The sequence below is a fragment of the Danio aesculapii genome, chromosome 7, assembly GCF_903798145.1.
Source record: "Danio aesculapii chromosome 7, fDanAes4.1, whole genome shotgun sequence".
NCBI lineage: Eukaryota > Metazoa > Chordata > Actinopteri > Cypriniformes > Danionidae > Danio > Danio aesculapii.
The window spans coordinates 11,751,143-11,764,170 of record NC_079441.1 but is presented as its reverse complement, the minus strand read 5'-3'; the positions used below and the strand labels follow the sequence as shown (position 1 = coordinate 11,764,170).

The 13,028-nt window shown below is 34.9% G+C and overlaps 1 protein-coding gene across 1 annotated transcript in view; it reads left to right on the top strand.

Annotated features, from left to right (window-relative positions):
* Positions 1-11,510, top strand: part of rlbp1a (retinaldehyde binding protein 1a) — an 18,540-nt gene extending 7,030 nt beyond the window's left edge. The window contains exons 3-7 of the mRNA XM_056462806.1: positions 545-749; positions 3,691-3,869; positions 5,531-5,689; positions 9,002-9,112; positions 11,364-11,510. Coding sequence (XP_056318781.1) covers positions 545-749; positions 3,691-3,869; positions 5,531-5,689; positions 9,002-9,112; positions 11,364-11,510 — 801 coding nt within the window. The remainder of the gene's footprint in view (positions 1-544; positions 750-3,690; positions 3,870-5,530; positions 5,690-9,001; positions 9,113-11,363) is intronic.
* Positions 11,511-13,028: the final 1,518 nt, after the last annotated feature.

The following is a 13,028-nucleotide window of genomic DNA, read 5'->3' as shown; positions in this document are numbered from 1 at the left end:
ATTGGATTCAAGTCAGGTGATTGGCTGGGCCATTCTACAGCTTGATTTTCTTTCTCTGAAAGCATTTGAGGTTTTCCTTGGCTGTGTTTTGGATCATTGTCTTGCTGAAATGTCCACTCTGGTTTCATCTTGATAATGTAGATGTTGGACTAAAGAAGCTAATATTTATTTATTGAGAGATTTCAGCTGCTGTCTGGGCTTTCACTGCCTTTCTACACCCCCCCCCCCCCTTTCTTCATGTGTTTATTTTTTTCCAAAGTCATTTCATTTGATTTCACATAACTTCATTAGTTTTCTTTGTATATATGAATTTCATTGGTTGTTACCAACATCCCGTGAAAATTTCAAGTCAACAGCACCGTTATAAATATGTTTTCTATAAGACAAATGGTGACGTGTTCAATACTTATTTTTAATGTACAGTTTAAGAGGCTGAAAATGATTTATTAGCAATAATCTATTGTTATGCTGTGTACAGCCTAAAGTTTAGACCTAAATATTTCAGTTGTGCATAAATTGAAATTGATCTTCCTGCATCCCAAAGGCTAAAGATGAGCTGAACGAAACAGATGAGAAGAGAGTGTCTGCTATAAAGGAGCTCAGAGCCATGATAAAAGACAAGGCAAGCGAAGGAGACGAGCTGGCCAAAACTGTGCAAGACAAATTCGGCAAGCAGCCTGATTCCCTACTCCTGAGATTCATACGTGCGCGCAAGTTTGACGTGGCCAGAGCACACGAGCTCATGAAAGGTGAAGTGTTTCATTTCATACATTCACACATTTTCTCCATTGTCTCCCTGCCAGACTGTGCGATTGTGTCCATCTAAATGTGCTTTTGTCTTCATCTGTGTGTCCTCGGACCCAGGACGGGGAAATTCTTCGCTTTAATTGGGGCGTTCGCAAAACTTTCAAAGAGAGCCTTTGTGCACAAATAGGGCAGGTTGTGTTTCTCAGAGAACAGACAGACAGACTGGCCTTTGATCATCTGTGTGTTTCACACTAGCTGACATTTTTAATACACACACAGAGACCACAGAAACATGGCAAACACTCACACACATGACTGAACATCTCACCGCATGAGAACCGGGCCATAATACTGCAAAAATGCTGCAAAAGACACAGAGATGGAATGAAAAATATTATACAGATTTTATGGGGGTTTTTTATTTACAGTTGAAGTCAGAATTATTAGCCCGCTAAATTATCAGCCTCCCTGTTTATTTTTCCCCAATTTCTGTTTAACGGAGAGATTTTTTTCAACACATTTCTAAACATAATAGTTTTAATAACTCATTTCTAATAACTGATTTATTTTATCTTTACCATGATGACAGTAAATAATATTTGACTTGTAATATTAATATTAGACCTATCAATCAGTAATGAAATTTTAAAAACGTCCATTTCCTATTAACATCTGAGCGCTGTTGAGCTAGTTCTTAAACAGCGCTGATTTGCCATTGTGTTCACATGCTCAACAGAAATGACTGTGATTGGCTGTGAAGGTCATCAGTTCACCGAACTCACCACTGTTTACTGATTGCAAACACAGATACAGGGACACTGGAGTATTTTAAAGCCGTTACGATCAGTAAATTCATCAGCAGATTGCTCGTATGTCAGCTTATAGACAGATCAGCTGATTTTCGCAGCTTTAAAATGCTCCAGTGTCCCTGTATCTGTGGTTACACTCGTAAACAGTGGTGAGTTCGGTGAACTGATGACCTTCACAGCCAATCACAGTAATTTCTGTTGAGCAAGGGAACACAATGGCAAGTCAGCGCTGTTTAAGAACGCGCTCAACAGTGCTCAAATGTTAGCAGGAAATGAACGTTTTAATAATTTCAGTACCGATTGATAGGCCCACACGGAATCCTCAGCTTTTTAGCCCATCACTGAGGCTATGTATTTACTTGTGTAAATGTGTGTAAATTCATATTTATGCAGTTTTTAAATTATTCCACTAATATTATTTGTGATAATAATATTAATATTAAAATGTTAATTTGATTTATTTACAATACAGTTTGTAAAGTAATATGTTCTGTCTTTTAGTAGATATATTAAATGAGAGACTTGCTTTGTTTACCAATTAAGTGGATCTAATTGGATTTGGATTGCATACATTAAATAAAAGTTAAAAATGAATACTTTTTTTTTTTAATTTGTTAAGTTTTTAGTTTTGATACTCCTAAAATCGTTCCACATAAATCCACAGATTTTTTTTTACAAAATTCTCAGCAGAAATAGTAAAGAATGTCCACAGATTCTGCATGGCCCTACCGATTGGTATCAAATTCCAGTATCACAACACTAGTTTCCATAGACTGCCTTTTTCTAAGACATTTCTTTATACATATTCAGTTCTTCACAGAGATAACGTTAGTCCTGTTTTTGAATCCGCTGCTGTGCTAAAGCATAGGAGTTTAAAGCGGCAGTAACCAAAACAGCACAATTAGGATCAAAGCCTACAAGGGTCAGTTTCAAAGAGTTATAAAAAAATATTTGCGTGGTATTGAGCTGAAACTTCACATATACACAATCTAGGGACATCAGAGTCTAATTTTCTCTTGTAAAAAGGGGCATAGGTTCCCTTTAAGCAAAAAAAAAAAAAAAAAAAAAAAAAACTACACATATAAAAAATGGTTGGTAATTGTTACCTTACCATTTTGAATTCATTAAAAATCTGTAAACAATGTTCTCACTCTAGGTTCGATTTCTGCTTGCACTTGTCGCCAATGTTTAACACCATGTGACTAAACAAACAGCTAAGTGGATGTGCACACCAATTCACAAAATGACGTCCATAAAAGTGTCATTATTTGTGTCAAGGTTCTTTTGGGTTTGATGCACCACGTCAACTGATTTTTCAAGTATGATGAACATTTCATCTAATAAACATGACAGAGGCTAAAATGTATTTTTATGTTGGCACCAATAGCCTGTCAAATGTGTCGACACATATGAGGTGCACACGGTGACCTGATTTCAATTCCAGGCTCGAGGTGATTAGCTGATCTTTTTCCCTGTCTTTCTGCTCCCAATACTTTCCCTCCTATCTATTAAAGCTGAAACCGCCCCACGAGAAAAAAAAGGCAGCTCAGATGATTTGGTCTTTGAAGAATCCGATGACTGTAATATATGACTTTGAACTTATGACAAATTGACTGAGATGTTATTTAAATCTCTACTGAAAGTCAAGAGAAAAAAAAATACATTTCTTACTTAGATGTTTTTGTCTGGTTTCTAGTCCAAATATCTAAACATTCATAAATCAAGAAGCATTTTCTGGACAAGCAAAACATAGTGTATTGTTTTAAGAAATAATATGCCAAAATTAGATGAGTTTTACCTTAAAACAAGCAAAATAATCTGTCAATGAAGTAAGCAAAATAGTCTTGTTTTCCTTTTGATGTAAGATTATTTTGCTTACAACATTGGCAGATTATTTAGCTTGTTTAATATTATTTAGCTAGTTTTTTTTAAATAGGAAAAACTCATAGATTTGGCATTTTGTTTTTTAAAACAAGACAGTGTTTTGTGCTTGCCTAGAAAATGCTTCTTGTTTTAAGAATTTTTAAATATTTACACTAGAAATAAAGCAGTGTAGTTTTCATTTTCATTTGCATTCTACAGATCATGAGTATAGTCTGTTTTTCACCCTCTTATTGATTTATTTTTTGGTCAGGTTATGTGCGTTTTCGGCGAGACTATCCGGAGCTGTTTGAGAATTTAACCCCGGAGACCGTGCGCAGCACTATTGAAGCCGGTTACCCACGAATCCTCTCCACCAGAGACAAGAACGGCCGAGTGGTGCTGCTCTTCAACATCGACAATTGGGACCTGGAGGAGGTCACCTTTGATGAGGCACGGCTGAGGAGTTAAACAACCACATTTACACAAACACTAGCCATTCTTTTTAAACCGGTAAAGTCTGCATGAATCGGGAGTTGAGAGAGACTGCAACATGTTTATGTACAGTTGAAGTCAGAATTATTAGCCCTCCTGAATTATTAGCCCCCCTGTATACTTCTATTTAATGGAAGTAAATTTTCTAAACATAATAATTTTTATAACTTATTTCTAGGGCCAGACGAAATCTGTGGACATTTTTGCTATTTCTGCACAGAATTTTGTAAAAAAAAAAAATCTGTGTATTTATGTGGAATGATTTTGGAAGTATCATAACTAAAACCTTAATATGTTAAATAAAAAGTAATACCTTTTTAACTTTTATTTAATGTTTAAAATGCAAATCCAATTAGATCCACTTTATTTGGTAAACAAAGCAAGTCTTCTAAATAATATATCTACTAAAAGACAGAAAATATTACTTTACAAACTGTATTGTAAATAAATCATCTGAATATTTTCATATTAGTCAACAATATTACTGAAATTAATTAAAAAACTGATTAAATATAAATTTACACACATTTGCACAAGTAAATAAACAGAATAAATGATGGGCTGAAAATCTGCGGAAATCTGTGCACGCAGATTCCGTGTGGACCTTCTCATTTCTAATAACTGATTTAGTTTATCTTTGTCATGATGACAGTAAATAATATTTGACTAGATATTTTTTCAAGACACTTCTATACAGCTTAAAGTGACATTTAAAGGCTTAACTAAGTTAATTAGGTTAATTAGGCAGGTAAGGGTAATTAGGCAAGTCATTGTATAACAGTGGTTTGTTCTGTAGACAATCGAAAACAAATATAGCTTAAGGGGCTAATAATTTTGACCTTAAAATAGTAAAAAAACAAAAAAAAAAAACAAATAAAAACTGCTTTTATTCTAGTCGAAATAAAACAAATAAGACTTTCTCGAGAAGAAAAAATATTATAGGAAATACTGTGAAAAATTCCTTGCTCTGATAAACATCAATTGAGAAATATTTGAAGAAAAAAAAATAAAAATCACAGAAGGGCGAATTATTTTGACTGAAACTGTACTTCCAACTGAAACTGAATATTGAGTAAGAGGCGGGGCTTTCTTTTGCGCAACATTTTATCATAGCAAACTAACGTAAGAGAGGCGTGGTTAACGATATTAATATACAGTTGGAAGCCTTCGGGTTGACGTCAACAGAAGGACCACCACCACAAACACGGAAGCAAATGGTCATATTTTAAATTGGAGACTTACCAAAACAATTTCTACTACTTACTAATTAAATTTTTGTATTTTTTTATTTATTTATTATAATTATTTTTTAGGAGTTTTCACCTTTATTGACAGGACAGTGGGGATTTACAGACAGGAAAGTGTGGGGAGCAGAGATAGGGGAAGGATTGGCAAAGGACCTTGAGCCGGGAATTGAACTCAGGTCGCCGCAAGCACCTGGGTGCTATGAGTCGACGCGCTAACCACTAGGCTATTATTTTAACTTAATTTATTTTTCAATTCTGTCAGTGAATTTATTTCAGTGAATCCCTTTCAGTTAATTACATTTTATTGCAAGTGGCATAAATCTTTTTATGTTTTCATTTAAACATGATAACCCTGTCTCGACCCTGTCACAGACTCTGCGCGCCTACTGTGTAATCCTTGAGAAACTTCTAGAAAACGAAGAGACCCAAATCAACGGCTTCGTCCTCATTGAGAACTTCAAGGGTTTCACGATGCAGCACGCGTCTGGAATCAAACACACGGAGCTGAAGAAGATGGTGGACATGTTACAGGTGACAGCTTCCGAAAGTTCCCATGAAATCAAAATGATTTATTTGGAGGTTAAAGTTTGAATTATATTTCTGAGTCGAGTGACCTCCTTAACCAACAACGCATGCCTTGCATTTATACTTCTGCATTCTGTTTGTGCTGCTCCGCAATAACACTTCCAAAACGCTAGCTGCAGTGGGGTTTCTGTCACTGTTGAGTTTCTCTGTGGGTGTTTTATTTACACAGGAAATACCTGTAATGCTAACCTAGGCTAACCTTACACTGCATGGTTAAAGTGACTCAATTCCGATTTTATTTCTGTCACGTGGCACAGATCAGATATGGCCCATGTACAGTTGAAGTCAGAATTATTAGCCCCTCTTTTAATTTCTTTTTATTTTTCAAATATTTCCCAAATTATGCTTAACAGAGCAAGGAAATTTTCACAGTATGTCTGATAATATTTTTTCTTCTGGAGAAAGTCTTATTTGTTTTATTTCGGCTAGAATAAAAGCAGTTTTTAATTTTTTAAAAACCATTTAAGGTCAATATTATTAGCCCCTTTAAGCTATTTTTTTTGACTGTCTACAGAACAAACCATCATTCTACAATAACTTGCCTAATTACCCTAACCAGCCTAGTTAACCTAGTTAAGCCTTTAAATGGCAAAGATAAATTAAATCAGTTATTAGAAATGAGTTTTTAAAACTAATATGTTTAGAAATGTGTTGAGAAAAAATCTCTCCGTTAAAACAGAAATTGGGGAAAAAAATAAACAGGCAGGCTAATAATTCAGGGGGCTAATAATTCTGACTTCAACTGTACATGTAAGCAGAAAAAAAAAACATCACATGGATTCCGATTTACCCAAATCAGATTCAGGCCTTGTTTATATGTGGAAATGTATCCGATATGAATCATATCCGCGCCCTTGTGTATGCAGTGCAAACAGGTAGATCAGCTTTTCACCTGTCAATGCAACTTGCACATCATTAAAAACCATAGCGAATGACATCAAGTATAAAGCTTTCATTTCAGAACAGACTTCAGCACAATCCCAAACCTTAAATCTCAACACGAGGACTAAAAAAAGCTTTTTGTCATGTTATGTAGCACAAATATTTAAGCTCGAGAGCGAGAGTGCGCAATATCTGCGGCGTAACCAATATAAACTAATATAAAACTACATGCATAAATCACGCCATGGACATTACATTAAGATGTGTACTGGTTTAAAAGGCATTGATTAAAAGAAGATGACAAATGAGAACTTATCTGTCACAAACTATAGTAAAACAGCTTGTCAAAAGAAATAAAAAAAATTAAACCCTGAGAAAGAGAGCATAACATCCGCCACGTAACCAATATAAACGAATATAAAACTGTGGCATTCGTCACATGCATAAATCACGCAATGGGCATTATATTAAGGTTTAAAATGGCTAGATTAAAAGAAGATGGCCAAATAAAAACTTTTTCTGTCATAAACTATAGTAAAGCAGCGTGTCAAAAAGAATTAACAAAAAAACAAACAAACATGTGAACAGATTAAATACAGGAACGGAGAAAGGGGTGCTCTTTTATTATCAGCTGTCAATCAGCGCCCGCTCTTTTTTTCCTGGTCATTGCGCCTTTGCCGTGTGCTGTGTAAATGCAGACGATTGGATACGAGTCACTTTTAAAAGATGATGTAAGCAAGTCAGCAAAACAAAAATCGCATACAGTCTCAAAATTGGAATTGACCATCAAGATCTGCAGTGTAAATGCAGCCTAAATGTACAAGTAGCCTCAAACTCGCTCATTCAGAGGCGGGAACCGGCAGATGTCCAACAACTTCAATTATAAAGTAAACACACAACAAAAGTCTCCATCTGGAGCTCCTTAACGAGACCTGACACTTAAACACTCACGCCAATGGGCTCGCTCCTCTTCTGCGGATCTCAGCCCTGCCAACATTTGTCAACACTACCAAGTTGACCAATCACAGAGCATGCGCTACATGTCGTTGCAACATATAGTTAAATATGTTGACCGAATGTGCAAAGACTGCGCCAGACCATCCCCATGCACTTTAAATATCAGCCTTTAAATATCAATAATCTTAAAGGTCGGTGTGTCATTTTCCCCACTAGAGGGCCCTTATACATAACAAACAAATGCGTAGCAGCCATTGTACAGCAGCAAAGTTGCTTGATCACACCAGAATACGAGTATAGAAAATAGGAACTTTCCATTTTCCATCAGTCTTAGTACATGATGTAACTACAGGAGAGTCAAGCTTCAAATAGGAAACTTTTTTTTTTTTTTTGAGCAAGAAGCTAATGGTCTAATTTGATTCAATTATCTATGCTAAGCTAAGCTAAAAGTACCTTTACCAGGAGTAACAGATCAGATGTTCTCGATATGCCAGTTATGTCTCTTTTAATAATAAATGGCAACCCCACATAACATATTTTGACTCTCTTCTAAGTTTGTCCACTGATTGAATCAACTTCCTTCTCTCTTTTTTAAATCATTTATTAACATATTATTATTATTTACTATTAATAATACCATTAATAAGTTATGGTATTTATCAGTATTTTATTATTTATTAATTTGTATCATTTTTATGGTATTATTTTGTCTTGTATAAAAGTTTAAAAATAATAGTGGAAAGTCTAGCATTTTCTGAAACATTTCTGTTCTTTTAACTCGGCTGAATGGATTAAAATGGTAAAACTCAACTGGTTAATTCTACAGTCAGCCTATTTTCAAAAAAGGTGTGTTTGTAATGTTAAGGTTAAAAATTGTATCACACGTCAAACAAGGATGTGTGTTTTAGTGCAGTTTAAAACAGTTTTTTAAGTTCCTTTAATACTTTCACTCTTGAAAACCACAGGTTCTTTTACTGGTATATCCAGCCTGATCTCACGAGAAAACGTAAGTATTTTACGTTTTGACAGTTTAGTGGCTAATTCGTACGAATTCGTACGAGTTCAGTCGTACGAAATGGTACGATTTTAAAAAGGAGGCGTGGCACCTAACCCCGCCCCTAAATCCAACCGTCATTGGAGGATGAGCAAATCGTACTAAATTGTTCGAATTAGATCGTACGAATTCGTACGAATTAGCCACTAAAAAAAAAGTTACGAATTGGCGTGAGATTGTGTTGGTATATCTATGGTTCCATTAAGAACTCGAAAATATTCACAGAATGTCCTTTAAGCTATAAAAAAGAAGGTTATTTTTACAACTGTGCACAGATTTGTTTTTTGGGAGACAAAAAGGATTCTATACAGAATCATTGTGAAAACCCCCATTAGAAGATGAATTTTTGACTCTGTGTGATTCAGGACTCTTTTCCGGCCCGGTTTAAGGCGGTGCACGTGATCCACCAGCCCTGGTACTTCACAACCACCTACAACGTGGTGAAGCCCTTCATGAAGAGCAAACTGCTGGAGAGGGTGAGAGGAGTCTGAAGAGTGATCAATCATATCATAAGCAAATGAAAGCATGAATGAAGCTCATTTCTGCCACAGAATAAAGCTAAAAACAACTTCAATTCTCTCTGAATTCTGAGTTTACATCTCAAAATTTTGAGCTCATGCCAGTTAATATATTTTTTTACTTATAATTCTGAATGACATTCTGAAATCCAGTAACATTTAGCAATTTAGCATTTTTTCTCATAATTTTCTTTCTTAGATTTTTCTAACTTTCACTTCACAACTGTGATTTGACTTCACTTTTTCCTGTTTTGTTGTTGTTGTTGCTTATTTACAATTCTGACTTTTCTTCCTATCCTTCTGATATTACATCTGGGTTTACATTGCAAATTCTGAGTTTCAACTTTTTTTTATACAAAGTTTACATTTAACAATTCTATTAAAAGTTTTTGCTCTGAATTCTGAATTTACCTCTCACAATGTTGAGCTTTTAGCTCGTCATTTATTTCATTTTATTTTAGATTACATTTTATGTGTTTTAACTTTCTCAAAATTCAGTTTGCATGCTTCCTTTCATATAATTTGGTCTCATAATTGTGATTTATTGTCGGCGCCATAGCTCAGTGGTTAGTGCTCCGACATACAGTATGGTACAGCAACACTCCGGGCATCCTGGTTCGAACTCAGAGTTCGAATCCTGGCTCATGGACCTTTCCCAATCCTACCCCCCTCTCTTTCTCAATTCATTTCCTATCAACCGACTGTCCTGTCAAATAAATGCCAAAAACAAAATCTTAAAATATTTTTTTTTCTTATAATTTTTTAACAATATATTTTGCAGCTTTAACTATTTTTTCCCCTCAATTTACTTGTTCTTATTTTGTTTTTAGACAGCCTAATGTACTGAATATTTATTCTTGAAATTCTGGGATAAAATCTTCCTTTTTCATAGAACTCTATTTACATCTTGTAGTACATTTAAAGTGCTGTACACTTTACACCAACTATTGATTAATTTCTTAAAATTAATTTTGAAACAAGTTTGTTCTGCCTAAATATAATCACGCATATAAAGATATGTGTATATGCACTTTTTCCAGTTTTTTATTCTTATTTTACAGTTCAGACTTTTCTTCTTACCATTCTAAGGTTACATCTTGCAATTCAGAGTTTTTAAATTATTATTATTTGAGTTTTTTTTTTCTTTTCTTAATCCAATGCTTACATTTAACAATTAGATTGACAGTTTTTGCTCTGAATTCTGAGTTTCTATCTCACAATTTTGACTTTTAATCTAATTTATTTCCGTTTGTTTTGGATTACATTCTTTTTTTCATGTTCCAATTCTGTGTTTTTCATATATTTTAGGTTTTTTTTTTTTTTTGCATAATTTAGTTTTTTCATTTTTAGAACAATGATACAGCATCACACATCTTTGATTCTGGACTTTTTCTTAGTTGCCACCTCACAATTTCGATTTAGTTTTTCTTGGATGACATTTTACAACTTTACATTTTTTTCTTAGAATTCTGAGCTAATTATTATTATTATTATCTCTTATTATTTTATTATTGTCTTTTCTTTTTCATGGTAAATGTAATTTTACTTGTTTTCTTGGAATTCTCAATTAACTTTTCCTTATTTTCTTGAGAAAACTTAATTTACTGAATATTGACTCTTAAAATCCTGACATAAAATCTAGCAAATCTTACTTTTTTATAGAATTCGATCTAAATCTTGCAAAAAAAAATCGTAGATGTTATTTGACTTTTTTCTTAGAATTTGGACATTTATTCATTTTCCTTTGGCTTAGTCCCTTTATTCATCAGGGGTCTCCGCAGCAGAATGAACCGCCAACTTATCTAGCATATGTTTTACACAGCGGATACCTTTCCAGCTGGAACCCAGTACTGGGAAACATCCGTACACACTCATTCGCGCTCATACACTATGGCCAATTTAGTTTATTCAATTCACCTACAGCACATGTATTTGGACTGTGGGAGAAACCGGAGTAGCCGGAGGAAACCCACACCAACACTGTGAGAACATAAAAAATCCACACAGAAATGCCAACTGATACAGCCGGGACTCGAACCAGCAAGCTTCTTGCTGTGAGGCCACAGTTCTAACCACTGAGCCACCCAGAATTTGGACTTGACACCTTGTAATTAATTTGAAACCAGTTTCTTGTACCTGAATATAATCACACCATATTGAAATGACATGACTAAAGATGTGCACCACTTTCAAAATGTTTATCTGCTAGGTTTTTGTTCATGGAGACGAGCTAGATGGCTACTTGAGGGACTTCGGAGCTGAAATCCTTCCTCCAGATTTTGATGGGACTGGTCCCGCCTGTGACGGCAGAGAAACGGCCATCAAACTGTTTGGATCTGAAGACACAGCCCTTTAAATGACCCACACAACACTGTATTTTGATGAACGTATGATTCAGACGTTTTATAGAAACTATATGGATGAAAGCCCTACTGATGTATAGTTTAATATTTTTAACAGCCTTATTACCATGAAAGTATTATGAGCAGATCGTGTAACAGTATCGTAGAGATGAAATATTACACATTTCACTTGCCGATACGTACAATTTTTACTGTTATTGTCATTTTTTAAAAAAGAGAAACATTGCTGAAGTGTCTTTCATTCTCTGCCTTGAAAATGGTGGTCGAGTTTATTAAAAGGGTTTTGTACTAGTCATGCGTTCAAAATAAGTGTAGTAGTTAGAGAATCAGATGCATAAACTTGATTACAAGCCTTAACCAAGAAAATTGTTTTAGACTGGATGTTTTGTGAAGTAGACAATGTTGTGGACGTCGTTTTAACTCATGTTGGTTTTCCAAATCCAGAGATTTAGTTTGTCGGTTTTCAATAAAATGGCCAAGTGGTTCATGGTTTTGTAGGTCTCATATTCAATATTCATACTAAAGTACAGCGTCTTTATAAACAAACAAACAAACAAACAAACAACTTTTCTGTTCAACAATTATGCATTCAACTGATTAACAGTGAGCGTTATGGGGTTAGTTCACCTAAAAATTAAAATTACTCACCATCATGTCGTTCCAAACCCCTGAATCCCTTTATTCATCTTCAGAACACAAATGAAGATGTTTTAGGTGAAATCGAAGAGCTCCTTCATCCTCCCGACTCGTTCAAAGTCCAGAAAAATACAAATAAAATAAAATAGATATAATCCAAAACAGACAATATGCCTTCAGTTGTTAAATTTTCAAAATATGAGAATACTTTTGTACATAAAAATAACGTGATGATTCTCATTTAACAGTTTCTTCTCCTCAGTGTCAGTATATTGCGCACGCTCAGGAGCACTATGCACTGATGTATATTCCCCCACCTCACCACACAAGAACCCTAAAACTAGCATGCCTCACACAGGTGAGTGGGCTTGACAAACCACCTGTAAAAAACACACACACACTCTTTCATGTCTGACAATTTAACCGAAACTTGCACCAGACACATTCTTACAAAAAAATACACAATGCATTAATGAAGTGCGCTTCACACAGGGCAGTGGGCTTGACAAACCACCTGTAGAAACACTCTTCTATCTCTATTAAAAAAAACACCCCCTCTCCTAATTCTAGCACTTCATCCTCTGAGAATTAACAGATCCTTTGTATAATTAGCACTTCTTGTGTGTATTGCCTCCTCTTGTTGAATTGCTGAATGCCTCCTCAATTGTAAGACAAAACTGTCTGATAAATTAATTTATATACTGGATGCCCGAGCACATTTTCTCTGGTATAAATGAAGAACAGACACATCTGAGATAATCCGTCAGCAGATCGACCAAGTGTGACATGTAAATGTGTACAATACACATTACTGACACTGAGGAGAAGAAACTGATCAATAAAGTCGTTATTTTTGTTTTTTTGTGCGCACGTAA